This window comes from Notamacropus eugenii, chromosome 1 (genome assembly GCF_028372415.1).
Source record: "Notamacropus eugenii isolate mMacEug1 chromosome 1, mMacEug1.pri_v2, whole genome shotgun sequence".
In the NCBI taxonomy this organism is placed as follows: Eukaryota; Metazoa; Chordata; class Mammalia; order Diprotodontia; family Macropodidae; genus Notamacropus; species Notamacropus eugenii.
In genome coordinates this window covers 91,997,191-92,011,426 of record NC_092872.1, presented here as the reverse complement: position 1 = coordinate 92,011,426, position 14,236 = coordinate 91,997,191, and the positions used below count along the sequence as shown (strand labels likewise).

The following is a 14,236-nucleotide window of genomic DNA, read 5'->3' as shown; positions in this document are numbered from 1 at the left end:
TAGACTTTCTGACTCCAAGGCAGTCCCTATATTATTCACTTTACTTAAGATAATTAAATGCAAATATAATGGCTTTTAGAGTACAAATAGAAGATTTGTGCTTTTGAAACGATGATGCCTGAGACAAAACAAGGTGGCTAATAGGAACAGCTAACAAATAGTGGTTCAAGACCTTTTTCCCTTCAATCAATCAAAAATTACTTATTAATTATACGTATCTATAAATACTAGTATTTATTACTACTACTATGTGTCACACTCTGTAGCTGGTACTGGGGATATAAAGACAAAAATCAAACAACTTATGCCCCCAAGGAACTTTCATTCTCTGAGGAAATACATGTCCACATATACATATATACAAGATAAATACATAGTAAATTACACAGGAGGCATTAGCAGCTAGGATGAGGAAAGAACTCATGTAGGAAATGATGTTTGAATTACACTTTATATGGATGTTTTTAAAAAACACTGTAGTGGACTAGTCTAAATAAGCATTTCCTTAACTGCGTTATATGTGATATAAAAAGGAAGGGTATTTCATGAGAAAATATCAATGATATTCTCACTAAAATATTAAATAAATTTAATTTAAAATAAAATAAGGTATTAAATTTAAATATTATGTATCAATAATTAGTGACTGCATCTGACAACTTTAGGTATGAAAAGAAACTCAAGTTCCTCTATTTTGCTCTAAAATTCCTGACTGCCCCTTTAGTTAAGGGGTTCTACATACCAACATAGTCCCTTGACCCAGTTTATAAATTTTGTCAATACTTGCCCCACTGTTCCATAACCAAATCAGACTGGGTAATGTTAGTCAAAGCAGTATCTGCATGTCTCAAATACAAGACGGAGTGAGGCATATAAAGAGCTAAAATATAGTCGTAAATTCAACCATAAGTAGATTTTTTTATTTTTATTTTTTGTCAATGATTAGAGCTAAATACCAAACCACAGTTAAAGAGTAACTGTTGTATACAAAGTATAGATTATATATGGAGAGAGAAAGTTGAAGTACAAGGTAACAAAGATACCCATCATATTAAAATGAAAATGTCTTCTTGGTTGGAGCATTCCTAGATTCTATCTCAGAAAAATCTGTCTCACAAAGTACATCACAGCAAAGTAGTTTCATTTGGTAACTCATGCAATTCAATTTACTTAAATATACATTTGGAAATTTTACACTGAACAAAAGCCATATTTATAGATAAGCAGGATGTTTTGATATATTATAGTCTCAGGCAAATGAATACTTAGAAAAAGTAACTACATTTTAGAACTATGTTTAAAGTTGTGGAGGCATGAAAACAAAGATTATGATGACACAATTTTAAACTGGATTATGAGTCAGTCTCTCATTTAAAAATGTTATGTGCCATGCTAATCTTTAAAGGCAGACCCAGGTATCTGGTCAGGAAAGGTACTGTCATAGTAATGAGATAAATACTGATAGTGAGAAGGGGTGGCCCTCCTCTTCAACTCTTCCTTTTCTTACTCCAGCTCCTTCACAGTAATGGGAAGAGAAGGGAATAAAAAGGTCAAGGGAAGGAGTATTCTTTGGCTTTTAGTTCTGCTTTTCTCCAAATTCTGAAGGGAATGGGGGAAATTAGATACTTGGATTCCATAAAAACCAGGGTTGTGCCACGCAAACAGTGTTGACTTGGGGTAAATCATATCATCACTTCTGTGCAGCATGGATGATAGCTATCATCTTTTTTTCCTCACTATATATATATATATATATATATATATATATATATATACGTGTATATGTATATATATATATACGTGTATATATATATATATATATATATATAGTCATAGTTTCAAATCAATAAAGTCTACGAAAAAGATGTCAAATAGGGAGCTCTCAATTTATTTACTAGATAGAGGGTGTATTTGACAGTAACAACATCCAAAGAATTAATATTTGCTCAGTAATGAGGAAATGTGCTTTTTACAAGGGACAGTGTTTTGAATATAAAAGTCTCAATACTAACTTATTACCTGAAAAGTCCCTCTGATCTAGTCTTTACTTATGAGTAGAAAGCATATGTAATTTTTCAAAAATATTTTTATACTGTTCAATCAGAATGAACATGCAAATACTAAATAAATAGCATTAAGGAGACTTTCCAATCAGGGAGAGATTTACAATTAAATGTTAACAAGCACAGATCTCCACTTGAAGAATGCATATTCATTATAGTTGCTCAACACTCAGTCTATTAATAAATGCTTCACATTGATATACAGCTTTGAGGTGTACAAAACGTTTTCCTTATAATAACCCTGTGTATTATCTTTAGTTTATCTTAAGACTGATGCTGATAGAGGTAATATGGTTCCCCAGAGTCCTAGAGCTGTTAAGGACTGAAATCAAGCTCTCACTCCAATTCCAGACTTTCTCGACTATTACAAGAGTGCTTACTTAACAATCTTCAAATTGTCACTAGCACATACTCATGTATGACAAAGGAGTTGGTGCTAATGATGCCAAGGCAAAGAAGACAAAAAGAAAGAAATCTCTCAACTTCATTTCAGAGAATAGGATTCAGGCACCAAAAATATGCTTCCCTTAAATTCAACATTAATACATGAAATTAAATAATTCTCCAAAACTTCCTGAATTGCATTAATTTTAAAAATAACACTTTGAAAAATGTGTTCCAGATCACAGAAATCTTAGATTCCTCCATTACAATTATCAATTTAAATAGTGAGATATTCCCTGATATTTTATAAGCAGATACTGAATGAGGAGGAATGTTCCTCATGTGCTATAAATAGTATTGTAATTTTACGTCCACTGTTCACAACCAAGCTCATTCCATATATTCTTATTAAAAATACTACAAAGCTATAATTCACCATAAATCATACTATCAGGCGTCATGTAAGTCAAATTCTCCCAGCATGAATTTTCTTCAGTTTCATCAAAAATAACCTTTATCCTATAATATCATATTTAATGTACAACCATCCTTCCTTGTTTCCTAGCACCCTCTCTAAACATCTCTATTGGTCCAAAGCCCTCCAACCATAAAAAGGAAATAAAGCAACCTCATCTCAGGCAGCAACAATATAATACTACATGAGGCAAATACAGAAATCTTTTTTTTGAATTATACATACAAAAGTCAGCTCAGATTCTATAAAAACTATAGTCTCATTCATGGACTTTTGGCATATTTGAACTAGACAGGATCTTGGAAAGCATCTTACTCCTTTCCTTTCAAAGTTTAGGAAACTGAAGACCAAAATGGTGATGTGACTTGTTCCAAAATCCTGCTAACTACATTCAGTTAGCAGCAAAGTTGGGACCCAAGTCCCTGTCTCCTGACTCCATGCCCAGTGCTCTTGACATTCTGCTCCACTGATTTTTAAAAAACTAGAACAAAGAAACATAATTTTCTCAAAAATAAGCTGATAAAAGGCTGTCTACAATTCCATAACCAAGATTCAAAATGTCCCAAAGAAATTCCTACTGAAAAAAAATTATTCCTCATAAAAAGAGACAGGAAAGTGATTTTGTACTTTCTATGGTACAATGAAATATGAAAGCAAAGAATATTTTTAGCCTATTCCAGACTAAAAGGATCTTTCCAAAGGATCTGCTTTAAATCCATTTTTCCTACATATTGATGAAAACTGAGACTATAAAAGAGAGTAAATCTTTTCCATACTACAAAAACCTCCAAGATAAACAAGAAGAAATGTTATTAAAAATAACTATACCATTAGTAGTAACTTGAACTTCACTTCAATAACTAAAATATAACACTCTCCCAGTATTTTTACCCTGCCTTCAAAAAGTCAAACAAAACAAGGACTTCATGTGGAAGATTCTTGGGACTGAAAGCACAATGGAGGCAAGGCAATAAAGCCTTGCAATAAAGCTCCATCTTTCTATCAATGTGGAAGTTAAAAAGTCCTTCTAATCCATATTCAGACTTCACACACTGCCTAAACTCCAGCTATGTAAAATTCCTAGAAAGGATCACTAATAAAGATGAATGAGAATGCTAATCTGAGATAATGGAAAATAACATAGGTTTGAGGTTTTGTGTTTTGTTTTGGGTGGAAGTAATAATGGGTAACTGTGAAGGGAGCCATATTTATTTACTTTTAAAATACAAGAGTCTGGCCCAAGAAGAACAAAATAATATTTATACACTTGTGCTGTCTTCTAGCGACTCAAATAGTGTGAAGAATATATGCTTAGTAAATTTCATACATACTGATACAAACATACATACCCTAAGAATTTATTCATATTAATAAAAATTTATATATCTATAAAATAACAAAAACCACAGATTTGCATGAAGAGCTTGCAATGACTGCTAGATATTTTTCCTTGAAGAAACAGTTTAATAAATAGTAACATCAAGATTTTAAAGACAGAAATTGTATCTGTATTTAAGAGGAAATGTTACATCAATTAGGATAAGGTCAATAACAACATAAGACAAAAGGTACCCCAAAGCATTTGTATTTCTCCCTATCTAAACTGGTTAAAAACAATTGATTGTACTTGATCATCTTATCCCAGTGTAATAGGACAAACTTACTTTACTACCTCGCATTTCAAGCACTGCTTGACTTTCAGATGTCTCAGAAAAAAAATGTCTTAACGTAAAGGGGAAAAAAACAATGAAAAATTAAACAGGTTAAGCAAGGCTTCAGGGAGATTTCAGAGATAGTTTCCCCAACGACCCTGCTCAAAAATTCAGTTTTTGTACCCATCTACATTTAGCAAAATTCTCACCAAGTTACATGTTCTTTATTACAATAAACCTGTATGCATAGTTTCTTTGATTATATCTATCATGACATGAAGCCAAATTAAGTGTATTGCAAAACCTTTAAGAAATATAGTTTAGAATTAAGCTTTCTCTTTTGACAGACACACACACATGAATGACATGGAAATAAAATCAGCATACAAAGCAGATGTTATATATTTACCACATTCACAGGGACTTACTACAACGAAAAGAGTTAATTAAATGTTTTAAAAAATAATAAAAGCTATTTTACTCCTGAGAACTATTATAAAATTCAAATTAAAGCATAACTATAAGATGGTTGGCATTAAAACTTAGGAAATTACTTAATGACTCATTTTATAGAATATGCTGTCATACTGCCTGTTAATTAAACTGTTTCAAAAGCACAATATGGTAATCACTGTAGTATACACAACATAAAATAACAGATAAAAATCCGTCTTTTGGGATATCTTTTCTTCTTCCCTTTGCTATCCAAATTCAGAATCTATGATGATTCTGTCTACTCTTCATTATCTGTGGAAAAGGGAGTTTGCAGAATAAAAGTATAAACAATAGAAATGTTTAACCTTTCTAGGGTAAATCATTTATGTGAAGTTTCTAATTATAAACTGTTCTTACCTATCTATACGTAACATGCCATTTTTAATATATTAAAATGCTATCACAGTCAGAAAGATATATATTTTTACTTATTTTCCCTAATACTGGTGATGGGGGATTTGTGTTGTTTAAATCACACTTTTTCAGTAGTCTATACTAGGATAAATAGTGTACATTTCAAAGACAGCCATAAGTATACCTGTGACCATGACATAGATCAAACCTAAATGGCTCATTCAAGGATCAAAACTGTAACCTTAACCTCATTAGTGGTAAGTTCTAATTAAATGGGCTAGCATTAAGGGGTGGGAAACCTGTAGCCTTAAGGCCACATGTGGCCTACTAGGTCCTTAAGTGCAATCTTTTGACTGAATCCAAATTTTACAGAACAAATCCTTTTATTTTCATTAATACATTCTTGTTTGTCTTTTATATTTATATTTTATTTTTAAAATGAACTTATTTAAAATACCAAAGAATTAAATAAGTTTCAATGAAATAATCCTCCCAGATGGATGGCACAATCAGAATATAAGTAAGCCATAAGGGCTAAATTGATGGTTGCTATGCTAACTATTTAGTTTTTGGGGGTCAAGTACGCCAGTCTGCTATCAGCTTTTGACAACGGTGTTCTGTGTTTCTGTTTGAGTGGAATTTATGAATAATTAATTGCACAGCTCAACAGTATTTTTAAATTCTGTCTGCTTAACAGCCCGTCACATCAAAGAAGACCAAGGGAACGCTGAAGGAAGAAAACAGATTTTTTAATGAGGATTGGGAATTGTAATATTATATTGTTTCTGCTAAAGATAAGATGATTTGCTTGTTTTGTGATACTACAATATCAACATTAAAGCAATTCATTATAACACTCGTAAGTACCACAAATATTCTAAATTGGAGGTAGAGTCACAAAAGGTTGCATTGCAGAAATTAAAATATGAAAAGTAAAAACGAAGACAATTCTTAGCAGTAATAAGACTAGAAATAATGCCAATGAAGCAACTTATAAAGTAGCTTAAATGCTTGGGGAAAAAAGGAAGATGCTCAGTGATATAGAAATTGTGAAAGAATACATTGTTGAAATTGTAGGATGCTTAACGTTTCAAAGTAGAAACAACTGCCTCTTTCAAGGAGAACCATAACTGATCAGCAGCATGAACTAGCCTTCAAATTAACAAAACAAATTTATGCAATACTTAAAAAATACATATGTATATATATTATTCAATCACTTTGGATGACTCAGCTGATACCACCAACTCGGCACAGGTTTTATACTTCACTTGGGTCATAACAGATTTTCTTTGCTCCAAAGAGTTCCTCACTTTGGTCACTCTTGAGAACAGAATTCAGGGAGGGAACAGATATCTTCAATAACTTTCAAGGTAAATGTCATGAAGTTGGTAAATCTGGTAAGCGTACGTGCAGACAGTGCACCTTTCATGACAGGAAAACATGAAGGGTTTATTGCACAGTTAAGAAAAGTATTAACAAATCCAAATGCTTTCATTTGTTTTCATTGTATCTTAGAGCAGCAAAATCTCTATGCCAAAGCTACAACTTTAAGTGACACTTTGCAACAAGTTATAAGTAATGTTAACTATATTTGTGCAAATGCAACACCGCAGCATCAGTTTCATCATGTGCCAAAGTTGAATGATGAGGTAATCAGTGTGGATTTGCCACACCATTCTAAAGTGCGTTGGTTATCACAGGGACAGGTGTTAGCCAAAATTTTGTCTCTGCAAGAACAGAATCAGCAACGTGAATTACTGACAGAAGATGTCTATCGGAACGCTGCATTTCTGCACATCACGTCAAATCAAAGTGACCTGAATATTTCTTTGCAAGATAAAGCTAAGTCTACATATGACATGTGGCCAAAAGTCCAAGCATTTCAAAAACATCTTTTTTCATAACATTTCTTCTTCAAAAGGAAATTCTGGATGAACATTTTCCCTAGTAGTAAGGATCACTGATGAACAGATAATACATACAAATCATCTGAAGAATACACAGCTGTTACAGACCTATTAATTGGAGAATACAATGACAGGTTAACATGGCAACATACTCAAATGAGCATCTCAGCCTCACCTAACTGATATCACCAAGGCACCTACAGAACTACAGATGAAACTGATTGAGATCTCAGAAGATGGCATTTTAAAGTCATTGTTTGATGTTAAAAAAAGCACCAACTGAAATATGGAAAACTGCAGCAGATCTTGCCTTCGACAACATGCCTAAAAAATGCTTTCCTGCTTTTAACCACTTACCGTTCTCCTACCTAATCCAAATCAAGATACCCTTAAAGTCACAAATGACTGATACCCATCAAGATGATCAGCTGAAACTGCAGACCTCCATGCTGCAACCAAATATTACAATGCTTTCAAACCAAAAGCAGACACAACAAAGTCATTAAAAAGTTAACCTTAAAATTAAAAAATTAATAAAATTATTAAGTACGTAGTAGCCAGATTTTTACAAAATTATGTACATTTGAAGTATATCTAACTGAAGTTTCTTGAATGCAGTCTATTTTGATTACAACTAAATATTAATGCGGCCTTCCAACATGAAAAGGTTCCCAACCTTTGGGTTAGTATAGTGTACCTGAAAGTAATAAAATCACCATTCTCTGAAAAAATTCTAGAACTCCAGTCTTTTTCAGAACTCAATAACTTTCTTCCAATTAGAACAAATTAGTGGGATTTTACTATGATTGTATTTATTCATTTATTTATTTTGCAGTTTAGCCAAATATATCCTTTATTTATTTATTTATTTTTTAATATCAATCTGTAAATATTTATTAGTACTTATTATGTGCCAGACATTGTATTCAATGCTGGGAATACAAAAAGAGGCAAAAGACAATCCCTGCCCACAAGGGGCTTACAATCTAATGTGGGGAAAAAATACATGCCAGGTACTGTGCTAGATGTTATGGGATACAAGGATAAAGGAAATAGTGCCTACCCCCGGAAGCTCTCTCTCTCTTTTTTTAAAAAATTAATTAATTAATTTAACTTTTAACATTCATTTTAACAAAATTTTGGGTTCCAAATTTTCTCCCCTTTTGTCCCCTCCCCCCACCCCAAAACACTGAGCATTTTAATTGCCCCTATCACCAATCTGCCCTCTCTTCTATCATCCCTCTCTGCCCTTGTCTCCATCTTCTCTTTTGTCCTGTACGGCCAAATAACTTTCTATACCCCTTTACCTATATTTCTTATTTCCTAGTGCCAAGAACAGTACTCGACAGTTGTTCCTAAAACTCTGAGTTCCAACTTCTTTTCCTCCCTCCCTCCCCACCCATTCCCTCTGTGTAGTTTTGCAAATGACTTCCATAATGGTCGTGTTGTATAAGACTGACTATATTTCCCTCCATCCTATCCTGCTCCCCATTACTTCTATTCTCTCTTTTGACCCTGTCCCTCCCCATGAGTGTCGACCTCAAATTGCTCCCTCCTTCCCATGCCCTCCCTTCCATCATCCCCCCCACCCTGCTTATCCCCTTATCCCCCACTTTCCTGCATTGTAAGATAGGTTTTCATACCAAAATGAGTGTGCATTTTATTCCTTCCTTTAGTGAAATGTGACGAGAGTAAACTTCATGTTTTTCTCTCACCTCCCCTCTTTATCCCTCCACTAGTAAGTCTTTTGCTTGCCTCTTTTATGAGAGATAATTTGCCCCACTCCATTTCTCCCTTTCTCCTCCCAATATATTTCTCTCTCACTGCTTGATTTCATTTTTCTAAGATGTGATCCCATCCTCTTCAATTCACTCTGTGCACTCTGTCTCTGTGTGTGTGTGCATGTGCATGTGCATGTGCGTGTGTGTAATCCCACCCAGTACCCAGATACTGAATAGTTTCAAGAGTTACAAATATTGTGTTTCCATGTAGGAATGTAAACAGTTCAACTTTAGTAAAGTCCCTTATGACTTCTCTTTGCTATTTACTTTTTCATGGTTCTCTTCATTCTTGTGTTTGAAAGTCAAATTTTCTTTTCAGCTCTGGTCTTTTCATCAAGAATGCTTGAAAGTCCTCAATTTCACTGAAAGACCAATTTTTCCCCTGAAGTACTATACTCAGTTTTGCTGGGTAGGTGGTTCTTGGTTTTAGTCCTAGTTCCTTTGACTTCTGGAATATCCTATTCCACGCCCTTCGATCCCTTAATGTAGAAGCTGCTAGATCTTGTGTTATCCTGATTGTATTTCCACAATACTTGAATTGTTTCTTTCTAGCTGCTTGCAATATTTTCTCCTTGACCTGGGAACTTTGGAATTTGGCCACAATGTTCCTAGGAGTTTCTCTTTTTGGATCTCTTTCAGGCGGTGTTCTGTGGATTCCTTGAAGACTTATTTTGCCCTCTGGTTCTAGAATCTCAGGGCAGTTTTCCTTGATAATTTCATGAAAGATGATGTCTAGGCTCTTTTTTTGATCATGGCTTTCAGGTAGTCCCATAATTTTTAAATTGTCTCTCCTGGATCTATTTTCCAGGTCAGTTGTTTTTCCAATGAGATATTTCACATTACCTTCCATTTTTTCATTCTTTTGGTTTTGTTTTGTGATTTCTTGGTTTCTCATAAAGTCATTAGCCTCCATCTGTTCCATTCTAATTTTGAAAGAACTATTTTCTTCAGTGAGCTTTTGAACCTCCTTTTCCATTTGGCTAATTCTGCTTTTGAAAGCATTCTTCTCCTCATTGGCTTTTTGAACCTCTTTTGCCAATTGAGTTAGCCTATTTTTCAAGGTGTTATTTTCTTCAGCATTTTTTTGGGTTTCCTTTAGCAGGGTGTTTACTTGTTTTTCATGCTTTGCTTGCATGTCACTCAATTCTCTTCCCAGTTTTTCCTTCATCTCTCTAACTTGATTTTCAAAATCCTTTTTGAGCTCTTCCATGGCCTGAGCTCATTGAGTGGGCTGGGATACAGAAGCCTTGACTTCTGTGTCTTTCCCTGATGGTAAGCATTGCTCTTTCTCATCAGAAAGGAAGGGAGGAAATGCCTGTTCCCCAAGAAAGTAACCTTCTATAGTCTTATTTTTTTTCCCTTTTCTGGGCATTTTCCCAGCCAGTGACTTGACTTCTGAGTGCCCTCTCCACCCCCACCTCGCCTCAGGTCCGCCCAGCCAGCACTTGGGGGTCTGAGGTTCAAATGCTGCTCGCCAGCCTCAGGGCTTTGGGCAGGGGCAGGGCTGCTGTTCAGCGTGAGATTAAGTTCAGGTGCTCAAGTCAGGGCAGGGCCGCCTCACAGGCTCCATTCCCTCAGGGAGTTTATGCAGAGACCTTCAACAATGTATCTGGGCTCCTGCCTGCTTGGGGAGCCCTGGTCTGCTCCCGCCTCCGCTGCTGCCTCCCGAGGGGGCCTGAGTTATGGGGGCACCCCACTCCCCTCTTGACCCGCCAAAGCGACCCTCTCACCAACCCTTGTCACCTGTGGGTGGAGGGACCTGTGCGGCTGCTGGAGATTCTGTCCCTGAAGCCTGCTCGGATCCACTCCTCTCGGCGCCACATGGCCAAGGCAGGGCTGGGCTCGGCTCTGGGTCCACAGCACGAAGGACCTTTTGCGAGAGGTTTTCAGGCTCTCTGGAACAGAAATCTCGTCCGCTCCGTGGTTCTGTGGCTTCTGCCGCTCCAGAATTTGTTGGGAGTTCTTTTTTACAGATATTTTATGGGCAGTGGGTTTGGAGCTAGTGTATGTGTGTCTTTCTACTCCGCCATCTTGGCTCCGCCCCTCCCTATGACTGTATTTAAAAAGCTATAGAAGAGAATCCATGGGATTTTTCCACATATTCAATTAAAGGTACCTTCTAAACCTCAACATGTTTTAATTTTTCATCTAATAAACTTAGGGATTAAGTTGAACTACAAAATGAAAATACTTCAACTGGAAATAATCAAGTTAAATATAAAAGCTTTAATTACGCTTTTATCTTTAAGAATACCATTGTATTTTGGAATTAATCTTGTATTTTTACCAACTTATTTAATAAATATACTAGCTAAGTTTAAAATGACCCCAAAAGTTTATCTTATCATTTTAAAAAATAACTTGATTGCCACAGGTAAGAAATTACTTTATCCAAAAAATAAATTCCCCTCAAAAATTATCCCTGATCAGCAGACCATTCACCTTCCATGATGCTTACGATGTCAGATAATTTCTGCACTGCGACCCATGGGTTACTTACTTGTTAAAAAAAGGTTCAATGAGTTTTGATCTGGCAGACACGTGAATTTTTGGAGGACTGAGAAAAGAACCTAATGAAAAAGAAAAGAGGCAGGATATTATAAATGATTATATACATGAGATCTGAAAATTCAAGTAAAAATATTTATAAATCAAAGAACAAGTTTGGTAAGGGATGAAAGTACTCAAAAGAACCAAGTTCCACACTGTCTGAAATGCTCAGGGAGGGAAAATTATTCTGTTTCCTGCTCAGAAGTTCTCCCACCTTTTCAACTCTGACTTACACCTCGCCTCCAGGTCCGCCCAGCCAGCACTTGGGGGTCTGAGGTTCAAATGCTGCTCGCCAGCCTCAGGGCTTTGGGCAGGGGCAGGGCTGCTGTTCAGCGTGAGATTAAGTTCAGGTGCTCAAGTCAGGGCAGGGCCGCCTCACGGGCTCCATTCCCGCAGGGAGTTTATGCAGAGACCTTCAACAATGTATCTGGGCTCCTGCCTGCTTGGGGAGCCCTGGTCTGCTCCCGCCTCCGCTTCCATCCCCTTCCACTTCCAAATAAGTGGGTCATAGGAAAAGTTGGATAGGTTAAGTTTTTTCCCAAAAAATTATATGAATTCTTGATAATGACATGTATATAGTACCTAGGAAATTAGCCATGGAGATGAAACACAGTCCTGTAATGTATGCATCATAGCCTGCTTCGTGGAGCTGTTCAGATGCAGTATCATAACTTGGAAATCCTTCTGCACTTTCTAAAACAAAAGAAAAAAATATTTTCCCAAGGGTGTCATGAAATATAATGACTCCATCATGTTAGTAATCTCCACAGAAACATCCTATGTGCTCATAAAATAATGTCTTAAGAAATTGCTTCAGTAGTTTAAATATATCCTATTTCTCTCACAGCCCAAGACTTACTCTGACATGGTTAACATGACTCCTGACAAAAGCTACTATCCATAGCAATGTCAAACACCTTACCTACAAAATATTAACTTTATCAAACATCAAAGATTTTAGAGTATCTTGTTTTCAAGTACTTCAGTTTCATAAGCCTTAGAACTCAGAAAGTACACCTTCACCTGACTTTAATAGTCAATATCTTAGAAACTGCAAAACTTGCCCTCCCCAAACTAGAAGCCAAATTTCTAATAATGCCAACCAAGAAGCACCCTAAATGCTTAAAATTTCTTTTTCTGAAACTATTCCAAATTCATGAAAATATTTCTTACCTTAGAGATTACATTAACAAATACAACCTAATCTAACAGGACTGAACTTGCTGAAAAATTAAAGACTAATGGCTCAGGCTCAGAACATTTCCCAGGGAATTTTTGTACCGTATCTCTAAGTTTAAGCAACAAAAAATGAAAGCACAATCGAATCCAAAAATATAAGAAATCCTCAGAATAACGTTATGTCCTCAGGGTCCACACTATGGAACTATCTTACTCAGAAGGCCAACCCAAAGACTTTTTACTATTTTACTACAGTTAGTTATCCTGGGGTTGAGAGAGGTCATGAAGGAGAAGTCTACCTGAGAGAGTCCTGCCTTACATTGTGAAAAGAGGAATAGCAAAGTTCCAATATGCAAGCATAAAATAACACACAAAAATACATCTAATAGAGTTTGACAAATCAGAAAAGCTACAATACTAAAATCAAGCAATAGTTTTTTAAAAAGGCAATTTTACATTTTTACATCAATATAATGTTCATCACAGAGAATGTCCTAACCACCAAAATATATTAAAAAAGAATACTTTAAGCCTGAAACTTTTGTCTTTTCAAAAATGTTCCCTATCTATATAACTTAATTCCTTACATCTCCCACCAGCTCTTTCACTCACACATGCACACACATTTTCCAAAGTCATTAGGAGTGATCTAAATTTCTTTCTTTCTCTTACCCCTGTCACTTGGGCTAATTATCCAGAAAGAAAAATAATTAACTATATTCTGGGATGCTTGAAGATACTGTACTTTGAAAATTATAATGCATTACTCTATAATTGGTGACGAAATCTCTCTGGAACACATAACAATGATGCAATCTGGCCAATGTAAACAAATGACGTATTCAGTTTGGAAAAAGATACAGGAACTGAGCACAGGGTATGGATCAAATGCAGTAAAACCAAATGTTTCCCAATCTGGAAGCATTCCTCTGTATGTTCAGTTTTCTCAATTGATTACCTGCCCTGCTTCCACTCCCATATCAGGTTAACAAAGGGTGTGGGGGATTTCCATTCCTCTCAGTCTACAGGCATAGTTCTCAAACTTGCCAAGGGCACAAAAAAATTACAGTGTTGGTGCTTAACCATAAACAGTTATCTCTTTAGATTAAAAGGATTTGCCTTGGAGGGAAAAAAAAATCCCTCTACTTTTTGCCACCAGTGTCAAGTGATGATATGTAAGTTTGAATTATTTTGCTCCTCAATGATCAAGCGATCCAAGTAAAAATGCATTTAGACAGTATATAGACATGGTTAATCAGAAACAAGCAATACAATGTTAGTTATTAGCAAGCGAACTCCACAACAATTTCCATTCATTAAAGAGTACATCAATTATGTTTATTAATTCATAATCAAAAGGCTTCATTTTTTTTTTTTTTCCTTAAACTCTTAC

General features: G+C 35.5%; 1 protein-coding gene across 3 annotated transcripts in view; it reads right to left on the bottom strand.

Annotated features, from left to right (window-relative positions):
• Positions 1-14,236, bottom strand: part of PARN (poly(A)-specific ribonuclease) — a 187,148-nt gene that overhangs the window by 132,084 nt on the left and 40,828 nt on the right. For all 3 annotated transcript variants that reach the window (XR_011967137.1, XM_072609539.1, XM_072609548.1), the window contains exons 17-18: positions 12,247-12,357; positions 11,615-11,684 (exon numbers count right to left, since the gene is read on the bottom strand). Coding sequence is in view for 2 of the 3 variants with exons in the window: in XM_072609539.1 (XP_072465640.1) it covers positions 11,615-11,684; positions 12,247-12,357 (181 nt within the window). In the remaining variant the exon portion in view is untranslated. The remainder of the gene's footprint in view (positions 1-11,614; positions 11,685-12,246; positions 12,358-14,236) is intronic.